At 36.6% G+C, this 22,836-nt stretch overlaps 3 protein-coding genes and 1 long non-coding RNA gene across 5 annotated transcripts in view; 2 read left to right on the plus strand and 2 right to left on the minus strand.

The window, feature by feature from the left end:
- The window catches only part of LOC108734004, a 10,669-nt gene extending 1,954 nt beyond the window's left edge, over nucleotides 1-8,715 (minus strand). Inside the window, exons 1-3 of the mRNA XM_025980777.1 lie at nucleotides 8,431-8,715; nucleotides 2,005-6,803; nucleotides 767-1,275 (exon numbers count right to left, since the gene is read on the minus strand). Coding sequence (XP_025836562.1) covers nucleotides 767-1,275; nucleotides 2,005-6,803; nucleotides 8,431-8,662 — 5,540 coding nt within the window. The 5' untranslated portion in view covers nucleotides 8,663-8,715. The remainder of the gene's footprint in view (nucleotides 1-766; nucleotides 1,276-2,004; nucleotides 6,804-8,430) is intronic.
- Nucleotides 1-12,702, plus strand: part of LOC108734006 (melatonin receptor type 1B-B) — a 30,050-nt gene extending 17,348 nt beyond the window's left edge. Inside the window, exon 3 of the mRNA XM_025980781.1 lies at nucleotides 9,188-12,702. Within this exon, the coding sequence (XP_025836566.1) occupies nucleotides 9,188-10,083 (896 nt within the window). The 3' untranslated portion in view covers nucleotides 10,084-12,702. The remainder of the gene's footprint in view (nucleotides 1-9,187) is intronic.
- LOC108734030 overlaps nucleotides 1-22,836 on the minus strand; it is a 141,089-nt gene that overhangs the window by 43,853 nt on the left and 74,400 nt on the right. The window lies entirely within an intron of this gene.
- LOC108734019 (solute carrier family 15 member 1-like) overlaps nucleotides 17,734-22,836 on the plus strand; it is a 15,236-nt gene continuing 10,133 nt past the window's right edge. Inside the window, exons 1-4 of one of the 2 annotated variants that reach the window (XM_018465399.1) lie at nucleotides 17,734-17,807; nucleotides 17,866-17,944; nucleotides 18,012-18,153; nucleotides 20,866-20,952. In XM_018465399.1, coding sequence (XP_018320901.1) covers nucleotides 17,799-17,807; nucleotides 17,866-17,944; nucleotides 18,012-18,153; nucleotides 20,866-20,952 — 317 coding nt within the window. In that variant the 5' untranslated portion in view covers nucleotides 17,734-17,798. Of the gene's footprint in view, nucleotides 17,808-17,865; nucleotides 17,945-18,011; nucleotides 18,154-20,865; nucleotides 20,953-22,836 lie in introns of those variants that run through there. The other variant, XM_018465401.1, reaches the window with a different exon arrangement.

Below are 22,836 nucleotides of genomic sequence, written 5' to 3' on the forward strand. Positions count from 1 at the left end.
ATCTTACTCATATCTTGAGATACTGCTGGATCAATTTGATTATATAAAAAGTATTTTTTTAATAGTTTCGCTGCATCAAGTGCTTGTTTGATGCTTGGTGGAGGGACAGGATCGTCTTCTTCAACAACGTACACAGCTGCAGTTCTTATCTATTTCGGCAACTTAGAAAGTATTGCTTAATGATTTATAATGCCGCATTGTTGTCGTTAAATAGAGTGAGCGTGACGCTATACAGAGTGTAATATTGTATAGAAAACAACAGCCAACCAAAGTCAAGCAATTTCGACGTTTTAAGGAGTTTGTCGTTAAATCGAGTGACGTTATAAAGAGTTTACACTGTATATTAAAAGGACAATAATAACATCAATAAAATTTTACCGGATCGATGAAAGCTAGCGCAGGTACCTGCAACAATATGAAGCTTTGCAACGGCAATTCCATTTAAATTGTGTTTTGAAAACGGACAACTTCAGCCAACAGATAAATGTAATAAATTTTTACGACTTGTTTTACTGTTCCAATATATGGATTTTCAAAAAGATGATAAATAAGATTTTGTTAACTGACAAGTTTCGGTTATAAAAGTGCGGAACCAGAGCAGAAGCGGATGTGAAAATGTATGCGGAACTTCGTAATTGCGGAAGCCGAGGCAGAGCTCTGTTGCAACACTGGCGTAAAGACCCGAATCGGGACAGTATCAGTTCACCCACTGGCCGTGAAAGCCTTTACCAGTTTGCCAAATAGAGTTGCTTTTTAATGCACTTACTTCCAAATCTGTTGCACTAGACCTATAGAGGCTCGTTCTCTTTTCATATACGTCATCAGTTCGTCGGCGTCGTTAGCGAACATTAAAAGACTCATGTTTTTCGCAAATAAATTAGACAATGTTGCCGATGAGAAGAATAAAAAGATCATTTTACAGAATATCATTAAAAAGAACATTAGAATTAACAATATCGAGTGATCGGGGAAAACATTTGGCAATCCCGTCGAAGTTATGCAACCAATGACGATTCGATTAAAATTAAAAAAGGCAAGTAATTTGAGAGAAAACGGTTCGTTATGCCAGTTACATTTGAACAGCGTACTCTGACTTTGATCGTCAAATACTACGAAATTGTAGTCAGGATAAAAACATGAGACGTTTGCAAGCAAAACTGACACCATCATAATAAACATTTCTAAGCAAAACAAACTGTAGATCAAGTTAATAGAAAATATGCTGGCACTCAACTGCTTTCTTTTCTTTCTTAACAGGTCCACCACAAAATAAATCTATCAGAAAAAAAAACAAGTTTAGTTAAAAATTTCATATGGAACACGTAGTGCTGAATTGATCCTAGAAAATACCACAAATGGCGCGGTAAACGCCATCTGTAGTACGATGCTACGTTTTAGGATTACGTATGCTCCAACAAGGTCCACATGTGTGGGTACCTACTTGCTGAAACGAATCCCGGCGTAGCTAACCTCAACGTGATAGGCACGTTACCATAATCGAATAAAATAATTGGAAGTGGTTTGTATTCTGTCGAAACTGCCAGACGCGGATAGCGATTTCGACCTTTTTGGATCTCATCAGCGCGTTGCAGACAGATACGACAGAACACAGACCAACTTTTACCTGCTGTCTTAACAGTGCGTTTTAGAAAATACCACAAATGGCGCAGTAAACGCCATCTGTAGTACGATGCTACATTTTAGGATTACGTATGCTCTAACAAGGTCCACTTGTGTGGATATCTACTTGCTGAAACGAATCCCGGCGTTGTGGTGCTCGAAAACAAAAACAAGGTCTTCATTTTTTCGCCAAAAGAATCTTCGGGCAATTAAAAAGAAATTTCGGTAAAAAAAACTAGAAATAAATTCACCTGACAACGTCCTAAAACTATTTTGTTTTTGTTAGATTTATCTCTGGTTTCAGTGAATCATTGGAAGTAATTTTCCTTCTAACCTTGACAATCCAGCACTACTCTGTTTTTGTAAAAAATTTTAGGCAAGTACCTTTATCAGTTTGTTAGTCCTTGAAAAACTCCAAATCGTCCAGAAGTAGTTCTTATTAATAAAGAAGATACTGATTATTTCAAACGGAAAAATGATCGCCAAGTCTAAAGTAAAACCGAGCGGATTCTTCAAGTACCTGTTGACAATTTTCTTCTTGTCTTTTATAAGAATGCCGTATTCATCCTCGTAACAAGTTTTAAACTTCAGGTATATTTGCAGAACGTACAGTAGGTCCAACAGGTATAACAACGTTGTTATAACAACACCGGGATATTTCACGCAAAGATGAAACGATTCCATGGGGATTGAAAAGATGGCTATTGTTAATGCCAGTAATATTTCCCAAATGTAAATAAAATTTCCGGGTTTTTTAACATTAAACAGTAAACAGTACAATCTGGATCTTCGACCAATTTCTTCCTGATTTAATCGCTCCTTTTCTACGTATTTCTGGATAGGTCCTCCTGGCAAATAGTCCACATGGATCGCAGTCCTCTGCAAGAAATTCGTTTGGAACCTTTTGAACGATGACATGGTCTGATAAAAATCCAGGGTTTTTATTGCCAAAACAGCAGTATGGCCACGCGCGACCATTGTCAATGTCATACGGCTCCTTGGCGTTTTGTCTAAATTTCCGAACATGCTTCCTGGCGGAAGCAGCAGGAGACGATTGCGATCGGGTCCCAATACTTCCACGTTATCCTGTAGTGTTATATAAATATTCTCCTGGATGTCATTAACTCGTGAAATTATGCCTCTGTTTAGATAATTTTGATGCATAGTTTGCATAAGCAAACTGTGAACGAACGACGTGTCGGCGTTCGCAAATATTTCCGACTTTTTAAGTATCGGAGCGTAGGCTTCAAACAGTATATCGCCCTGTAGAGCGTAATGTAAATCTTTGGTAACATTTTGCAAATCTTGCCCTTTGTTTTTCATCCAAACCAGTTCGAAATGGTGCACCACCTCGTTCTTAACGGCGGCCCCGATCTTGTGGAAGTTCAAAAAGCTGACCAGATCTCTCATTTGCCTCTGGTAAAATGCCTCTCGGAAATTGGCATTCAAATGGACGGCGGCGAAATGCGAAATGAAAAAGAGGCGTATAATGTGACCCAAGGTGCATTGCAACCATATAAAATTACAATCCGGAACGGATTCGCATTGGTATCCGCTCATGGCGATTCCCGTGAGAGATGCCGTTGTTTGGAACATAATAATAATCAACGTTCTGCCGGCATTGAAAGGTTTCATGAATTTCGACTTGTATATCCAAGAGTTCTGGTAGCAAAACAGGCCTGCGACGGTGACCTCGGTTTCTTCATAGTCTCCTATATTACAAGACATTTCCAATACCAACAGAGACAGCGTATAAACGGTCAAAATAATAAGAGGTACGAACTTCAGCGCAACCCACTTGGGCGTCTTACCACTCAAATCGCGGGAAAACAAAAACGGAAATAACCTGTACAATTGCAACAGCCTGTTCAATCTCGTCAGCGCCATGAAGACGAGCTCGGTCGAAGTCGGGAACAGCCAAAGAATCAGAAGGTTTATAGGGAGGACGCCCAAAACGTCCACGAAAAGCCCGTGCGACCAGTAATGTATTGCGGTTTTCAACGGATGCGTCACGTGTACGTTATGTTTGTTGTAATAGGTGACGTGATGACGGAAATAAATGTCCATGCACGCGCTCAGGTCCGAAACGAGAAGCACGTACCAGTATCGACAGTGCTTGCAGTACCCGACACCCGGCAAAATCGCCACGAACGCCGTTATTAAAGCCAAAGAAACTCGAATGATTTCCCAAACGTAAACTAACCGTCCACTACAGCCGAACGTGCATCTCATGAGGAAGAATTGGATGTAGTAGAACCGTTTCCGTTTCCGAAACGGTAAATGGTACTCTAACCAATCGCGCGATCCTTCGTTCGCTTTGTATTTGAAGACGTAAACAGATTTTGGTCTTTTTTCCTCACCAGAAGTGAAAGTGACCTCGAAACGTTCGTTATGTTCTTTGTACATGAACCGTTCGTTAACAATGTGCTTTTTTAAATTGTTCATCCGTCCCACCAGGTTCGGGAATTGACTGAGAACCCGCTGAAAATCGTCGTGTTTGAACGTTAAGCAGACGACGTGGCTCACCGAGTACACGGTGTTAGGAGACGGAAGGCCAAAACAGCAATCGATTACGGCAAAACTATCTTTAGGTTTCAAAGACTTCTTAACATCCCCGTCAGTTGTTTCGCAATAGCCGTTCATTATCAGATAAGACTCCTTGGCAGTTTCCCCTTTGTAAATGATCACTTCGTTGGGATGGAAGATGCTCGTGGACATGAACACGCAGAACTCGGACAAGAATTTCTTCGGCAAGTCTCTAAGTAGGGGGAACATCATGGCAAATTTGTATTGCTGGTTGAACTTGGCATTTTTGTAAAGGTCAAAAGGTAGTTCGGGAATCACGCGTATTTTCAAAAGTAAAAATCGCGCCTTATTGAACGACCAGTTGTTACGATAAAACGATATCGCCCTGTTGGTAAAATTCTTACTCAGGTTGTACTTCTTCAAAGCCATGCAGATCATTTCTATGCGATTGCTTAAAATCATAAAGTTGATCATGGAGAAGAAATAATAACAAATCAACTGGGATATCGAATATAAATAAACGACAATCGAGAGAAGCGTGAATATATATATGAGATAGTAAATGTTGCTTTCCGTTTGGGTGCTCAGCGTTGTCAGCGAAAACCCAGTGGTTATCTGATGGCCGTAGAAAATGGCGGCGAACAGCTCGTTTCCCTGGAATGTGATGAACAAGTCGGTAAAAGGGGCTCCCTCAGGACAGACCTGATTAAAACACACGCATAAATAAAACAGCGAAGAGCAATAGAACAGCAAAAGCACCGTGTACACTAAAACCTTAAGTGGCACCAATTCTTTGTATCGATAATCGAACAAATTGTTCACGTGTCTGAACTTCGCGAGCCTGTTCATCATAAAGAGCAGATAGGTCTGATTGTTGATGTGAAAGTGAAAATGCACGATCAATTCGAACGGGATAACGGCGAAAATGTCCATCCAAAATTGGAACGTGAAGACGGTCAACCAGACGATGTCGCCGATTTTCGTCACCCAAACGTTCGAAGAAATGGTCGCGGTATTCAGTTTTATATAAATATCTAAAAACCACACAAAAGTGACCAGATAAAGTATGTAGAAGTAGTACAAGGATCCCGGAGCGAATGAGACGTAATAAGGATACGTTATCATTAAACAAAGAACCACTATGGCGATCCATCTCTGCCATAAATAATTTAAAAACGAATCCGGTTTCAGTACGTGTGGAAACGATTGCCTTATGAACGTTGTGTCAATGGCCAAATCCATTTCGTCAGCAAGCACCAAGAGATCCAAGTATTTCGGACAGAAGACGAGCGATCTCAGTATCTCGTTCGTTTTTCTGATTTCGTGATCGTGCATCTCTTCAACTGCCTCGTCCTGCATCTCCTTGCCCTCGCTCAAACGTTGCACGGCCGTCTTCACGTATTTCAATGCTATAAACGACAACTGATGGTCCAATCCTTTCGTCTGGTAATTCGCAATTTTCTTATACATCTTGGCTTCCTTATAACGCTGCTGAATGCTACCGTGGAAACTTCTGTAATACTTGGGATATTTCAGGATACATTTTACGAACTGTTTACACTCGAGTATGTGGACGATACAGTACGTAAGACAGATGACTGTACAAGAAGCCGGATAATCTTGTAACAAACAAGACTCTCCTAGTACGGTGCCTCCACAAAACGAAATTATCGGAGTTTCTCCGTCCTCTTCGGATAATATTTGAACCACACCGGACACTACGTAGATCATTCGTCGTTTGCAAACGCCACGTCGATACACGATCTCTCCCGGCGCAAAATACCAATGCTGCATCAAACTAGCTACGAACCTCAAGAAATCGATATCCAGATCCCTGAAAAGGTGCGAGTGTCTGAGGGCGTACCACGATACGTCCAAGTAAAGATCGTTGATAATACCCTGAGGTAGTTTCTCTTTCATCCGATCGGATAGTTCGGCGTGACCGCGCATTTTCCAATAGGTCGCCACCGTACTCTTTATAGTCCTCCTCGTTAACGTGTCTTCGCTACGAGACTCGTTCACCACGGACATTATCCTGTTGACGAGCACGCCGAAAAAGTATTTCCTCGACTTAGTCAGATACGTCCCAACGGTCACGGCCCCGATGGTGTACCCGAACAATATCTGAAACGACAAATAACTGACCATGTAGACGACGACGTCGGTCAGATCCATCATGAACGCCCTGTGTTGAAACCCACGTTGAATTACCGTAGTTGTGACATGTTCAAACGACAATCTTAACGAGTGCGTATCGCCATACTGGCACACATAGTGGTACTTGTTGTTTTTGCAATAGTAATAATAAAGGAAGCACGAAGTGGCTGTCGTTGCTATCATGGCCACCATTGCATATTGCAAAATTGCTTGTAATTTATACAAACTGTTGTTACTCAGTTTTATTCTGCTGAAATATTCGTTGTATGTCAACATTCGAATCACGTATCGCAGCCTTAACGCGTGGAGAACGTGCATGTTTGCTTTGGTAAATATCCAATAGACCCCGTCAAACGGAAGCAGACTCAAAAATCGCACCAGAGTCATCCACGGCGGTGTCACATCGTACACGCGATGCAGTTCCAGCGGTTTTGTCTTGTAGAAAATCATGACCAGAAAAATGTCAGTCAGGTGAATAAGGTCGAAAACATATACGTACACTGTAATAGAAGAAAACAGTAAAAGTACAGAAGTGGCTGATTTTAGCTATCTAGGAAGTCAGGAGTGGCAGACGATAGCGCAGAGTCGAGTCGCCTTTAATAACAAGAAGTCACTTCTGTGCTCGCAAACGGTTAATTTAAAATTCGAAAAAAGGTTGTTAAAGGTGTATGTTTGGAGTGCGACGCTGTACGGGTGCGAAACATGGACAGTGAGCGCTGCGGAAAAGAAAAGGTTAGAAGCGTTCGAAATGTGGTGTTACAGGCGAATGATGAGGATACCGTAGATAGAGAAGGTTAGAAATGAAGAGATATTAGAAAGGAGAACAATCGCCTCTATGGAAGTCAATAAGAAATAGGCGAGATAGGTTGGTAGGACACCTTCTCAGGCATGAAGGTCTAGTCAGAGACATAGTAGAGGCAGAAACAGGAGTCAAAAGGAGTAGAGGTAGACTAAGATTAGATTGCTGCTCGCAAATGGAAATGCGAAGATTAGCTCAGGGTAGAAAAGAGTGGAGGTGCGTGTCCAACCAGTTCTAGGACTGGCGACCTCATGATGATGAAAAGTGAACAATGGGGGTGAGGTAGGGCGGAGGTACAAAAAGGTCGGGTGTCATTAACGTATAATATAATTATAACATAATTAAATGTAGCTCAAATCCAGTTTATGCCGCGCTTTATATATTATCAGTAAAAAGGTTATGAGGAGCTTACGTATGATGAGAGGTTTTGAATGAGTTATATTTCAATTTTCGGAGATAACATGGAGGAAAGGTATGAGTCGAATTTTACAATGACATGTTTAAATTTGGTTCCACCATATAGCAAGCTTCAGAGTACAGAGACCGAACGTCATTGGTGATACATTAGTTCACTAGTGTTGTAAAGGATCTCGCTGGATCCTTACGGAAAATGGCCCTCTGTCAAATTCTCGACGTGTAAGTCGTAAAAACTCATTTTTTTGAGATATGGTTTCTTCTTAAAGTTGAATTCTTCCGTATGGATTTCGAAGGTACAATTACTCCTATTATACGTATTGAATTATCAATTAGTTATAAATTCACCACCACATGAACACTGTGACTTCTTCGGTTTGTATCGCTCGTAACTACTCTCGATCTCAGGAAAACTAGTTACAGAGGCTGGCCATGTTCTAGAATGATCCAGTATATGCCATCTAGAAACCTGATCTTCTTTGCCGCTATGTATGTTGTGTTATCTACATATATGTGACACTATGAAGTGAAATATCTCAAAAAAAATAGGTTTTTACGACTTGAGACATGATTTACACTTCGAGAACTAGCAGAATCTAAAGTTTCGAGCAGTTTGGCGCAGGGCCATTTTCCGCTAGAATCTAGCAGAGTCCTTTACAGAATTTATCATTCCTTTTTCTGTGCATATAGTTCCCTTAAATATAAAGCGTGGAATATACTGGGTCAGAACATTAAATATTAATAACAGGCACAAGAGTTCTTTTAAAAGCTGTACAAGAAACACACAATTTTGTCACCCTATCGAAATGAAGAGGACTCAGATCATGCGTTACGGTCCTGTTAGGTACGTGAGGGAAGAGGAAGGTTACATAATTTATAGATATCGTTAGTGACTGTTAGATTGTTCGACTTACTCATGCTTTCGCCAAATACTCTTGGCACCATAGGCTCATCCACAGTGATGGCGTAGACGAAGTTCACTGTGGTTACGTAAAACGAAAAGCATGTCGCAAACAGCAAAATACCAACAAACAAAGACTGATATCTTATTACTATGAGATCAACGGACGAAAATGTGTGAACCAATTCTTCTTTGATGTCGTCGTCCTCAGCGTCTTCCCGTTTCTTCTTTTGCGAAGATTTCATTTTATCGCAAAACTTTCACTACGTATTGATTGTAATCGTTGTCAAATTATAAACAATAACAAAATTGTTCGCCTACTAAAACCCTGGCAACGAACGACTCGTTCGGTTTAATCTGAATTTCGGCTGTGTTTCGGCAATAATCAGTGCAGAAATTTGAAAAAAATTGTTAAAGATGTATGTTTGGAGCGCGGCACTGTACGGGTGCGACACATGGACGGTGAGCGCGGCGGAAAAGAAAAGGTTAGAAACCTTCGTGGTATTAGAGAGAATAGGAGAACAGAGGACTCTATGGAAGTCAATAAGAAATAGGCGAGATACCTTCTCAGGCATCAAAGTCTAGTCAGAGAAGAGAAGTAGAGGCAGACCTAGATTAGATTAATGTTCCCAAATAGTTAAGGATGTGGGATGTTCCAGTTTTAGAACTGACGACCTTATGATATTGAATGTTCAGTTAGGTCGCTTTTACTATTAGTCTTTGAACCCTAGGCATCATTTTTAATGTTTTCTTCTTTTTTTTTGTTGCAGGAAACACATTTTTAGTTAACATCGCATTGGCAGACTTATTGGTATCGGGTTTGGTGGTTCCAGCGTCAGCTGTGGTAATCTTGGCAGGTCTGGGAGATAACGTTATAGTCTGCCGATTCCAGTGGTTCATCTCGGTTCTCTGTTTCCTGGTGACGATGCTATCTCTGACATCCGTTGCGATCGAGAACTACTTCCGATTATGCAATTCAGACGGATGCTACCAGAAATTGACTCCACGCAGCATAACGATGATCCTCCTGTTGTTCTGGGCCGTGTGTGCAATAACGTCAGGACTACAATTCGCCGATTTATCTTTCGACTATTGCACCAGGAAGAAGTCAGGTCTGATTCCTTATCAAGCAACTGTAGCCATAGTATTCGTATTCTTGCCGCTTGTTTTAACCTTTTCCTGCTACGTACGGACCAACTTTCGTGTACGAGTAGTTAAATCTAGACCTAGTTTCAAGCCGAATATCACGTTCAGCTGGGACCTGGCACTGATGAGATCGAACATGTACAGTTTCCTGCTGTTCGTCGTGTTCTGGCTGCCTTTCGGTGTAGTTTTAGGTGTCGGTACCGTCCAATCTGTCAAAAACAAACTGTTTTACTCGCTCGCATGGTTAGCCATTAGCAAATCATGCGTCAATAGTATTTTCTATTGCATCACCAATAGACATTTTAGAAGTGCATACGTTAATTTGTTTCACTATTGCTGCTGTAAAACCACGGTCTCGTTCTCTCGGAGACAACGTCCTGAAGGCATTCGGCCTTCGGGAGACGTCCGGGTTCACATCATACCCGGCTACAACATGTACTGTAGTCCTCAAAGGTGTCGCGAAGGTCAAGCCAAAAGATGCTGCGGACGCACCAACGGTAGAGATATATACGAGTTATGATGAGATGATAAGGGGTTGGCGATTAAAGAAATTCGGATTTAATTAAAAACGAAAATCGAATGTCATTTTAATTTATTCAGAACGTCCTTACCTTACCAAAAAATTGATTAAAACTATTGCATTGAAGTAAATTATAGAATTCTACAGAATAACAAGAATAATACCGAGAAGTATTTTCTTTGCATAAATCAAAAGTAAACACAGAATACACAAACAGATTTCCAAGTCAAATAACGGAACGGTTTTTAATCATATCTCAAATCAGCTGATACTGAATCGACCCAAACCATACCCTCTTTGATAACAAGCAACTGATAAAAATAATTAATTGAATGTAAACAATGGAACACCAAAGAAGAGATCCAAAGATTGAATGCCGACGTCCAAGAACTTGAAATCATTCAATTAATTAATTATTAATCGTATTCCATAGATTTGGTATCGTTTAACGTTTGACATAAATAATTATAATTAATTTCAAAATTAAACTTCAACGACATATACCTCGCCTAGAGGAAATAACAATTATTTATTAATCCCAATCTATATCAATTTACTGTTAATTAAGGAGCAGAAGTAAATATTGTTTGTACATATAAGGGCCGTACTTAGGCCGACGATCAAATTTTATTGGGGAGAGAATCTGAAGGCAACCGCGTGGTGTCCTTTAGAAACTGATGTGACCCCTTTGCATGTAGCCGAGATCTATCACAATGTATGATTATCTACATTATTATTAAGGCCCTAAGTACGCCCCTGAGAACGAGGTTATGTGCGAATGACGTCCGCTCCTTACCAATAAAGATAAGGAAGGAAAACATCACACAGTAACTATAAATTTTCATCGCTACAACGAGTTTTTATTATTATAGAATCTTTAGTTCCTTTGTTTTTGTTTTCTTAAAATGTAGGAAACAAAACTTTTAAAACGGTTTCTAGGTTTAAGGAAATTGAACGAAAACCGGTTACTTACAAGGCACAAAATACACAAATATATGCACTTGTGACTTATATGGTTGCAACTATTATTCGTAAGTAATAAAATTCCCTCTGATAAGAAAGCAATGCATTTACACATTTTTGAGACTGAAATTACTAATTCAACTTAAAAGTTTTTCAAAATACCTAGCATCAAATTTTACGGAATACCAACATATTTATAAGTTGAAAAACCATCAAAAACATTCAGTGGTGGATCATCCTAACGTTTAACTTTTAATTCAAATATCAAAAGCCATTTAATCGAACACACCAATAATAAAAACTTTTTCATCGATTGTATATTTACATTCATACACTCAATAAAATTATTTTCATTAAAAACGTTGCCTACACGCCGTGCTTAAGGACAGTAAAGCGCAAAAAAGAAAAAGATTTTGTTTTTTAAGCCGAATTAACAATTTTTTTCATAAAAATAATATGTAGAAAATCGACTGAAGAACCTAAAACTGGTATTAGGTTTTTCTAATAGCACAAAAATATAAATTGTTTTTATAAAATTCAAATCCGTGGACGTGTAGTAATCATTTACAGAAATATTGTTTGCTATTATTTTAGTCTAGTACTTTCTAATAGATTAGAATATACCATTTACTTATAAGTAGTTTTTTAGCAGAATTTATTTCTCATTAGTTTAGTTAAAATTAGCCTATTATAAATAATTTTAAGCATGCTATACGTGTAATAATTCAAGCGAAGGGCAAAAGACAACCTGTTTAATACTCGATTATCCACAGAAGAAAATTATAAACAATTTAAATTCATATTAAGTTCCAGGGTTATTAAAACTTATACATATTTCCAATTATTCACTGCATATACAAATTTTTTCGAATTGTGTGTTTATTAAAGTTATATTTTTCAAAATCAAAAACTAAATTTTGTACCGTGTTTTATTCTTTTTATATATGCATGTGCCTATTAAATTTAATATGCGAGTGCTGTACTAAAAGTAACACAATACCTTAAATTGACAAAAATTTCTCGTACGTGCGCTTCTTTCAGAATAATTAATTCTCTTAAAACAGATAAATATGCGCCACCTACGAGAAATTTCTGTAGGTAATTGGAAGATAGGTACTATTGCATTATTTTCGGAACGCCTCTCGTATTTTACCCTAAACAAAAAAGACAATATTTATAAGTAATTCTGTCAAAAATTTTATCGGCAACAAAACATTTACAGATGGAAGAACGTCGCTGAAAGAATGATTGCCAGTTGCCGACGATAAACTTTAGAAAATTCTGCACTCACAAACGAAAAAAAAAAAAAGACAAAACAAAAAAATAAAAGATCTGTAAATATATATAAAGATATCGTTGCCTTCTTTATGACTGTGATCTTCCTCTAACAAAAATATAAGCTCTCAAATGTGTGATAGGGGACCATCGTGTTATTGAAACAAAAGATTCACTGTTTTAAAACATCTTTCATCACTCTAACCTGATCTTCACTCGTTATTTTATTCGAATATATGTACTGTTCGTTTCAAGAAGTTGGAGATATGCCCTTTCCCTTTATTAGGATGCGCCGTAGCATAATTACAAATTCAATCGTATTTGTCTGCGGAGCTCATTTCTTCACTGATCATCGAGCGAGTGCTAGTCAAAAGTGTACAGTACCATTTGCAAAATTATTTAAATTGCTTCGTTAAAATTTAAGAATATGCTTTATTTAGAAGCATATTTAGTCAAAAATAATAACAAGTGAATTAACTTAACGCTCTACACACCTATAAAACTTTTGCTTTGTTTTCTATTGTTAATTCATATACATTTTTGTTTTAAGAAATTGCTAAACATTTTCGTCTAGTACTGTACAGTTCTAGCCGATCTCCTAAGACCGCCCATCGAGAGCTCTGCTCGTTCAACCTTGTTCGAGCTATTTCTGTCTTGCTCACACCTAGTGTGTATTCTTTCTATCTTCGCGCAGATTTCTTCAAGGTCACAATTCTTACAAGTTGAAATGGACAGTAAGTGTCTATTCAACTACAATAAATTATAAGCGATGTACAATAGGATTAAAATCTGAATGAGTGACGATCAGGTTAAAACTTTTTTTTGATTCATCACATTCGTGTACTCACTGTCCACACTCATTTCCATCCTTTAGGCGAAACAAATTCATATTGTTTTCGATACGAATGCATTTACTATAATATATTACATTACTGTAGGTCACAAATCGGTGTATAACAAACTATAAACGTACACACAAACAAGCAAACATCCCTATATTGTGTACATTAAACTAAAGTGTTTTTAACGAACTTGGTGTTAAGTAGATGTAAAAATAAACCAACAAACAATATACATGTTAATAATAATGTTACTAATATCTAATAATAGTCGCTATAGAGAGAGACTGATATATTATCTAAAGGATGAAACTTTTGCAACAAACAATTCTTACACAATGTCAGAAAATTTCTACGTATTGGTAAGTAGTTATCATTTTCCAATCGGCTTAGGACAAAGACGATTTAACCACAGATATTTTCGATATTTGCGGATGAATCACATGGAATATTAACCAGGGGTAACCAGGTCTGGTCTGGACTAACTTGATCTAAATGAATCACATGAAATACTAGCCGAAGGTAATCAGGTCTGATCAGGACTAACTTAGTTTAAATGAATCACATGAAGTATTAACCAGAGGTCATCAGGTCTGACCTGGACTAACCCGATGTATATGAACTACATAAAATATTAACCAGGAGTAACCAGTTATGATCTGGACTAAATTGGTCTAAATGAATCACATGAAATACCAACCAGAGGTTATTATGTCTGATCTCTGGACTAACCCGGTCTAATTACATAAAATGCTAACCAGGGGTGACCAGGTCTGATCTAGACTAATTTGGTTTTAATGAATCACAAGAAATATTAACCAGGGTTAATCAGGTCTGACCTGGACTAACCCGGTATATATGAACTACATAAAATATTAACCAGGAGTAACCAGTTATGATCTGGACTAAAATGGTCTAAATGAATCACATGAAATACTAACCAGAAGGTATTATGTCTGACGTCTGAACTAACCCGGTCTAATTACATAAAATGTTAACTAGGGATGACCAGGTCTGACCTGGACTAACTTTGTCTAAATGAATCACATGAAATACTAGCCGAAGGTAATCAGGTCTGATCTGGACTAACTTGGTTTAAATGAATCACATGAAATACTAACCAGAGGTTATTATGTCTGACCTCTGGACTAACCCGGTCTAATTACATAAAATATTAACCGGGGTAATCAGGTCCGATCTGGATTGACTTGGCTTAAATGAATCACATAAAATATTAACCAGGGGTAATCAGGTCTGACCTGGACTAACCTAGTGTACTTATATAAACTACATAAAATATTATCTAGGGGTAACCAGGTCTAATCTGGACTAACCCGATCTAAATGAATCACCTGAAATATTAACTAGGGATAATCAGGTCTGATCTGAACGAACCCGGTCTGATGACTTACATAAAATACTATTTTTGTTACTGAAACAGTTGCAAAAGTTGCATTCTGAGTATTTCGGCTAATTTTTGCTCTATTTTTTAAAGTCCAGAAGTAATGCCAGTTTAAGATGTTATCTACCATTATGGTGCAGAAGAGACTGGCACTTTGTAATCCTGCTTTTTATGTGCGATCTTAATACTGGCTATAAGTGTTCACATTTTAACTTTGTGACTTCCTGATAACGGAAGGAACGAGTAAGCGGTATTCTAAATGGAAATATATACATATTAAATACCTACCTACTCTAATATTATATACAAAACATACAAGTATTATTAACAATGAATGTAGTGATACAAAATCGATGTTATTTGTCCGTTTATGTAATAGATACATACTTATATATACATACATACATACATACATACATACATACAAAGAAAATGATAGAAGGCTGGCCACACTTTGCAATTACAACACGGAAATAATAATGCGTTAAACTAGTTAATTAAGCATATTTTATGTTATTTAATTTCCCAGTCAGTCAATCGATGACCCATGATGATATTCTAGGTGTGCTAGAATAATTTGAAAATCATCATCCTAAGATCGGCAGTCCTAAGACTGGTTGGCCAGGCACTCCTACTCTTTCCTATCTTGAGCTAATCTTCGCATTTCCCTAAAACTAGAACAACCCACATTCTTAACTATTTGCAAACAGTAATCAAATCTAGGCCTACCTCTACCCCTCCTAACTTTCGGTTCTGCCTATAATATGTCTCTGACTAGACCTTCATGCCTGAGAAGGTGTCTTACCAACCTGTCTCGCCTATTTTTTATTGACTTCCATAGAGTCATCTGTTCTCCTATTCTTTCTAATACTTCTTCATTTTTAACCTTCTCTATCAACGGTATCCTCATCATTCGAATGTAACACCACATTTCGAACGCTTCTAACCTTTTCTTTTCCGCCGCGCCCACTGTCCATGTTTCGCACCCGTACAGCGCCATGCTCCAAACATACACCTTTAACAACCTTTTTCGAATTTCTAAATGAACCCTTTACTACTCCTTCCGTCCTGATTTATCTGACTTCCTATTACATACCAAAAATCAGCTACTTCATCTATTTTTTCGTCTCCTATCTTTATATTCGCTCTTTCCCTACTTTTTCTTCCTTTCATATCAGTTTTGGTTAAAAGAATTTACGTGCCTGTCGTCGCTATAAGTAATATATTTTAGTTTGTATATTGAAAGCTTTATATTCTGGTCCAGGGTGCTTCAAAACATGTATTTTCATACAAATATTTTTAGAAAATTCATTGATTCCACTCATCGATTTTCAAAATATTCTAGTGCACTTAGTACGACACCAAGTGCCTTCGATTGAGCACATTTTGAAACTTCGCCCAGCTACAATGATTGCTTATGGCGTTTTACCTTTTTTGCAGAATTGAAAGTGAACATTATTTTAAACATGACAAAGTACATAGGTTTTTTATTTCTTAATTTTAAACATAACCTTAAAACCTTTTAATACCTGACTTATCGTGATGTGAAGATTAACATAAAAATAATTAATTAACACCAAAAAGATATTTTTCATAATGGAATACTGGAGTTAAATTTGATATTCTGCAGCAGATTTTTATAATAATTAGGATACTTTGTTAAATATCTATAAAATAATTGTGATAATTTGTTATTTGACTCTCCCAAATAAATACATTCCAGGCATTTTTAGAAATTGACAAATGCCATTGTAATGAATTGTGATATGTAAAAAAACACAACAAAATAACGCATTGTTATTTCATTTTGAAACGCAAAATATTTTGTAAATGAACGTTGACTGTACATGCTTTTTACGTATACATAATGTTAAATTAATGTGAAGTGTAAATTTATGTAATTTTTTATAAAAGTTGTAATAAAAATATTCATTCTACACGCTGTCTTTTTGATATACTATTGGGATCCGTCAAATGGGAGGATCTTTAAACATGGCGCCGATTAGGGAAAATTTATCGTAGTTCCTATAGTGTACCGTGCAATTTCCAAGTTTTTAAATTAATATTAAATGATAAGTATTGACACAATATGTGATTGGGCTGACACAAAGCCTCGGAAAGGAAATTTCGTTGAAGGTGAGCGTGTTTTTAATTCCAATCACATTATAAAATTCGGAAATAACAAATTCCGTCAAGTTTACTGCCTACTTTTTACAAACTTCGGATTTAAAAAGTGATTCACGTTATATAACTGGTGAGGTGATTCTGGGCGATTTAAGCAATATCATATCAATGACTTGCACGTGCAAAACCGATTTAAGAGAACGTTGCAAACAAATTATTGCAACTTTGTTGTATTGCAGCATGTAGGTTCTTAACCTCAAAATACTTATATCGTATCATTAGAATTGTGTTAAATCAATTACACAGGAATAAATAATTTCTCACTTTATAATTTTATTATGATTCTAGTTTTAAATATTAAGGTTATGGCTGATGGTAAATACTTGCTGAAATATAATCATGTGCATTAAAATGACGTGAACAAATTTTTATTCCGGAATTCACTTCTTTGATACCTACTGCTTCTATCTAAGCTTCTATTAGTTTACTTTTTTCTCTAATTTTCCGAATATATTTTTTTACATATATAAAACGGTTAGTTTTTATTGGAAAGTAGTTAATGTAGGTGAAGAGCGAAGATCTATGTCTGAAGTGCTATTGCAGCTTTTGATTTAACTTTAGAAGAAAACTTCGTCGACTCCATCATCAAAAAAAATTTACTTTTTTAACGTGTTTTATATTTTAATAAACAATTTTACAATTTTCGTGCACAATTCCTATGTAATTTTTCCTTCATTCGAGTTATAAATTTTGCCACCAGATGGTATATGCCGATTTGACGGATCCCAATACTGCTTACTGTTATTCGGTTATCTCTTTTCATTTTGTCTGTACTCCTAACGGAACATTTCCTATATAAACAAGGACGTGTTCAAAATGCAGGAAATGACTACAGTTCCAAGTGGAAACAAGATGGAAGATACGTCCATTCTCGCAGATAATTTATTACGGCCATTGTCAGTTTTGATCCCTCAACTATATATAGTTTATTTTCATCATTTTGTGCAATGCGCGCACATATCACACTATTTTATAACATTTGACAACTGTTATGTCACTTTTTGCAGTTGTTACATCCATCTTGAAAATTATAACCGTCAGTTTTAGAAAAAATGACCAGTGTAAACATACAAAGTCAGCATCCGTATGTTTTTCCCATTTTAATATTTTTTTTTTTAGGAAAATTCATATCCAATTTCTGTATTCTGCATTATAGCCACCGAATTTTGCGAAAGGTTTTCTTTTTGCGGACTTCGAAGTAAGAGCTTTTTTTGTTTTGGGTTTATTAGATTATTAAATCTTATTTTCTTTATATTGACTTTCAGCTATTCTATCTCTTTATTTAAGGGATGAATTATTTTTAAGGGAAGACACAGCCACAGTTGTTTACCATGTCTTCATCATGCTCTGTTACATTGTTCCCGTTGCAGGAGCTGTTTGTGCAGACAGCTATTTGGGTCGATACAGGTACCACACAATAATTTTTAGTATATTTTAATAAAACTTTAGTAAAATCCAAAATTCTACATACATAAAACTTGTAAACTACAATTTACGATACCTTTCTTGAAGTTAGCCTCAAATATTACAATGGTACCAACATAATCTATATGACCAAAGCGCTTAGCAGAAACAAAAACTAACAAAAAGGTTTCATTTCTAAAAATTCTAATATTTATTAACCCAATTCGACATTAGTACTTAAATAGACCTATATCTTTATTGTGATATTCCTAAAATTCCAAGGGTTAACTTTTAACATTAAGGAATTAACGTTTTTTCCGGAAAAGTTAGGGTTTACTGGGGATTACCAGGATTTATTAGAATTATCGTGAAATTCCAAAGGATTTCTTTCTACTTGGTGGAAAATTCAATTCGTTTTTGTCGACCACACAGTACATTTAATCGACTTTAACCGATATCCTTAAAAACCTTCCAGATATTCGATTAAATCCGAGGAGTAAATCGTTGGGGATTTATTGTGATATTCCAAAATTCCAGGGGTTATTTTTTACATTAAGGAATTAAGGGTTTTGTTCCGGAAAAGTCAGGATTTACTGGGGATTATCAGGATTTACTGTGGATTATCAGGATTTATCAGAATTATCGTGAAATTCCAAAGGATTTATTTCTACTTGGTGGAGAATTACCAGCTGTGCATGCAAGGGTAGTTCAATGAGACTGTCATTCTCCCCAGCAGACTTTTATAGCCATCCTCGGATTTTCGAGGGCTTATCCAACGGAAAAGAATTATGTGTAGATTACAAAGATTATTTTCGCGACAGTGTACACTTTTTCATTCCCTGTTTAAAGAAAAATAAAAATAACTACTACTAGTCACTATACGGTTTAGTTTGACTTAAATGCCTACGGGTGTAAACATTTTATACACAATAGAAATTCATAAGGGAGGTTGTTCTCTGGAAATGGCACGGAATTTTGCGAAGAATAATGAGACGTTCACTTTGTATGTAAATCAGTTAAAACGCTAACACGATTTATTCTAATGGCAAGGGAATATAAGTTTAATTAAAGCTGTACTTCTAAGCTGATACTAACTTCTGTTCGAAAATTCAATTTCAGTTGGCGGTCTTTGTATATGAAAGCGAAACTTTTATAAAGAAGCATAAAAAGGATGATATAAAGCAGTGCAAAACAAATTTTCAAATATGTATGTTAATTTTCAAAATTGAGTTATGAAAAGGCGTTCTATGTTGTTACGTCGTGGTTTTTACTGAATTTTTACTTAATCGAATGTTTAGCGGTATGTTTTCATAAAAAACGAAATGCTGGATGAAGTCACAGGTTCACAAGGAAAAGCACAGGGTCGGGTCGGCTTCAATTAAAAAAAGGATCCATCATCGGCATAAGGTCCTAAAATTGGTTGGACACGCACCTCCACTTTTTTCTATGCTGAACTACTCTTCTGTGCTGGCGAACGGTTAATTTAGAAATTCAAAAAAGATTGTTAAAGGTGTATGTTTGAAGCACGGCGTGTACGGGTGCGAAACATGGCCATGAAAAGAAAAGGTTAGAAGCGTTCGAAATGTGGTGTTATAGGCGGATGATGAAGATAACGTGGGTAGAAAAAGTTAGAAATGAAGAGGTATTAGAAAGAATAGGAGAACAGAGGACTCTATGGAAGTCAATAAGAAATAGGCGAGATAGGTTGGTAGGACACCTTCCCAGGCATGAAGGTCTAGTCAGAGAGATGTTAGAGGCAGAAACAGGAGTTAAAAAGAGTAGATATAGACCGAGATTAGATTACTGTTCACAAATAGTTGTGGGAATTTTAGGAAAATGCGAAGATTAGCTCAGGATATGAAGGAGTGGAGGTGTGTGTTCAACCAGTCTTAGGACTGATGACCTTGTGATGATGATGATGATGAGCTAATCTTCACGTTTCTCTAAGCTAATCTACGGATTTCCCCAAAACAAGAACATCCCACATCCTTAACTATTTGTGAACAGTAATCTAATGTAGGTCTACATCTACCCCTTTTAACTCCTATTCTTATGTTTCTAACTACTCCTTCATGTCTGGGAAAATATGCTACCAACCTTATTTCCCTATTCCTTTTTAAATCCATAACGCCCTCTGTTCTCCTACTCTTTTTAATAACTCCTCATTCGCCTGTAACACTACTTTCCAACCTTTTCTTTTCCACTGCGCCAATTGTCCATGTTTCGCACCCGTACAAATCCGCGCTCCAGACATACTCCTTTAACAATCTTTTTCAAATTTCTAAATTAACCTATCGCAAAGAAGACTTCTTTTTGTTGAAGGCGACTCGGCCGTCCGCTATTCTCTGTCTTATATCTCTATTGAGTTATCTGACTTACTAGACACTGAAAATCAGTCATTTCTTCTAATTTACCGTTTCCCATCTTTATATTCGCTCTTACCCTACTTTTCCCTCCCTTGCACACCAGTATTAAATCATTTTTCCTTATAGACATATCTTGAATTAAATTTAACAAGCTTTCCTTTGAGACGTAGACATTACAAGCAACCAAAATCAAGGATAAAATGACTCCTTCAGGAAATTCAATACTGTCGTTAAAAAGAGGGCAATGTAAAAACTAACGACCCGGCGAGAAACGTTCAATATATATTTGAAATAAAACACCCGAGTTAATGACTTCGTATGAAAATTGAATATTTTTTCCCCATTTCAGGACTATACTTTATTTTTCCATCATTTACTTGTGTGGAAATATTCTGATGTGCATCGCTGCTATTCCACCGTTGGACATATCACCAATGTGAGTACACCTGAATAAAACTATATTTATTTTATAGAAAGAAATGGAATACTGGGATCCTGAAACCACCGGAATTGAATTTGAAATAAAAACAAATACTCCATTTTAATTTCTAATGTAACATCGTACTACAGATGGCGTTTACCGCGCCATTTGAGGTATTTTCTAAAACGCGCTGTTAAGACAGCAGGTAAAAGTTGGTCTGTGTTCTGCCGGAGCTACCTGCGACGAGCTGATGAGATCCAAAAAGATCGAAATCGCGATCCGCGTCTGGCAGTTTCGACAGAATACAGACCACATCGAGTTCTTTTATTCGATTATGGTAACGTGCCTATCACGTTGAAGTTAGCTACGCCGGGATTCGTTTCAGCAAGTAGATATCCATACATTTAAATGGACCTTGTTGGAGCGTACGTAATCCTAAAATGTAGCATCGTACTACAGATGGCGTTTACCGCGCCATTTGTGGTATTTTCCCTCTATTTTAGTATTACAAATTATAAGATCGCTGATATGCTTTACCTTGCACCACAAATAATCAGTTTCACAATAAAGAAACACTAGGTACTTTAATTTACCCTAAAAGTTAATGAAATGTATCGTTAAATTTCTTTCCCGAGCATTTTGTAGGTCGATTTTCGTATTAGTCAAGTTCGAAATGATGGAAGGAGACATTGTAACAGTTATAAAATCGCTATCATTAAACGCTTTTTACTATCGCATTCTCGTTTAAACGTTTCCTGATACTAATAAATAAAGTACGTGTACATCTGCACATAGTACGTTTCCAACACTCACTTGTACATGTTTTGGTACTTTCTAAAGTAATTGGAAATTAAATTAAATGACAATAAACATCCTTTACAATTTACTTATTATTATTTAAACATTATCTAATCAAAATTAATATTCTTTTGCTTCGACTGCTTTATCAAATCAATCTTGCGTTTCCTAGATTTACATTTTCTTCTAATTTTTGTAGATTATACACAAGTGTAGGACTTTGTTTGATAGCAATAGGGACTGGAGGGATAAAACCCTGCGTGGCAGCGTTTGGGGGAGACCAATTTCATCTCCCCCATCAAAGATCTCTTCTGCAACATTTTTCTTCAATATTTTATTTCACAATTAATTTGGGAGGCTTTGTTGGCATGATACTGACACCACTTTTAAGAAAAACGATCTCCTGTTTTGGAGAAGACACATGCTATGCCCTCGGATTTGGATTTCCAGCAGTTCTAATGGTGCTAGCAATATGTAAGATACAAGATTAATTAAAAAAAATTGGTCTGAGCACACTTTGGTCGGTGCTAATACGACTAACTTCCCATTAGATAATACAGTTATTGTAAAGTACATTCGTTTCTAAAGTTTGAAAAAAACGCGGCACAATAATAAATAACAAACAATGTTTGAGAGTTCGTCATTTTATAAACCCATAAGAAACAGTATTTCGTCTGAGAAAACCGAATTGATAGAGTACTTGCATCAGTCAATTGGTAAATACTATTTTTTATTGTTTATCGATTGTTTATAACAATTCATTTTGTTATAAACAAATTTTTATTATAATATGTTATTATAATATGTTATTCCCTGTCTTGAATAATGATATTTCGTTATTATTGATTCCGTAACTTCATTGTTGTGATTAGATTAGAACGTATTTTAATTAAATTGTTTGTAATTAATTCGTTTTTTTTTTTATAAAAAAAAAACGGCTTGACCGATTTCGTTCAAATTTCTTTCAGATCTTCATTATGATAATATCTTTCGAAAAAATTTTGGTTGAGGGCGATATCTCAATCCGTTCTTGAGATATCGAAAACGAAAAAAATGCTGACATACGAACGTACGTACATACGTACGTACGTACGTACGTAC

The sequence above is a fragment of the Agrilus planipennis genome, unplaced genomic scaffold, assembly GCF_000699045.2.
Source record: "Agrilus planipennis isolate EAB-ADULT unplaced genomic scaffold, Apla_2.0 scaffold8, whole genome shotgun sequence".
Classification (NCBI taxonomy): domain Eukaryota; kingdom Metazoa; phylum Arthropoda; class Insecta; order Coleoptera; family Buprestidae; genus Agrilus; species Agrilus planipennis.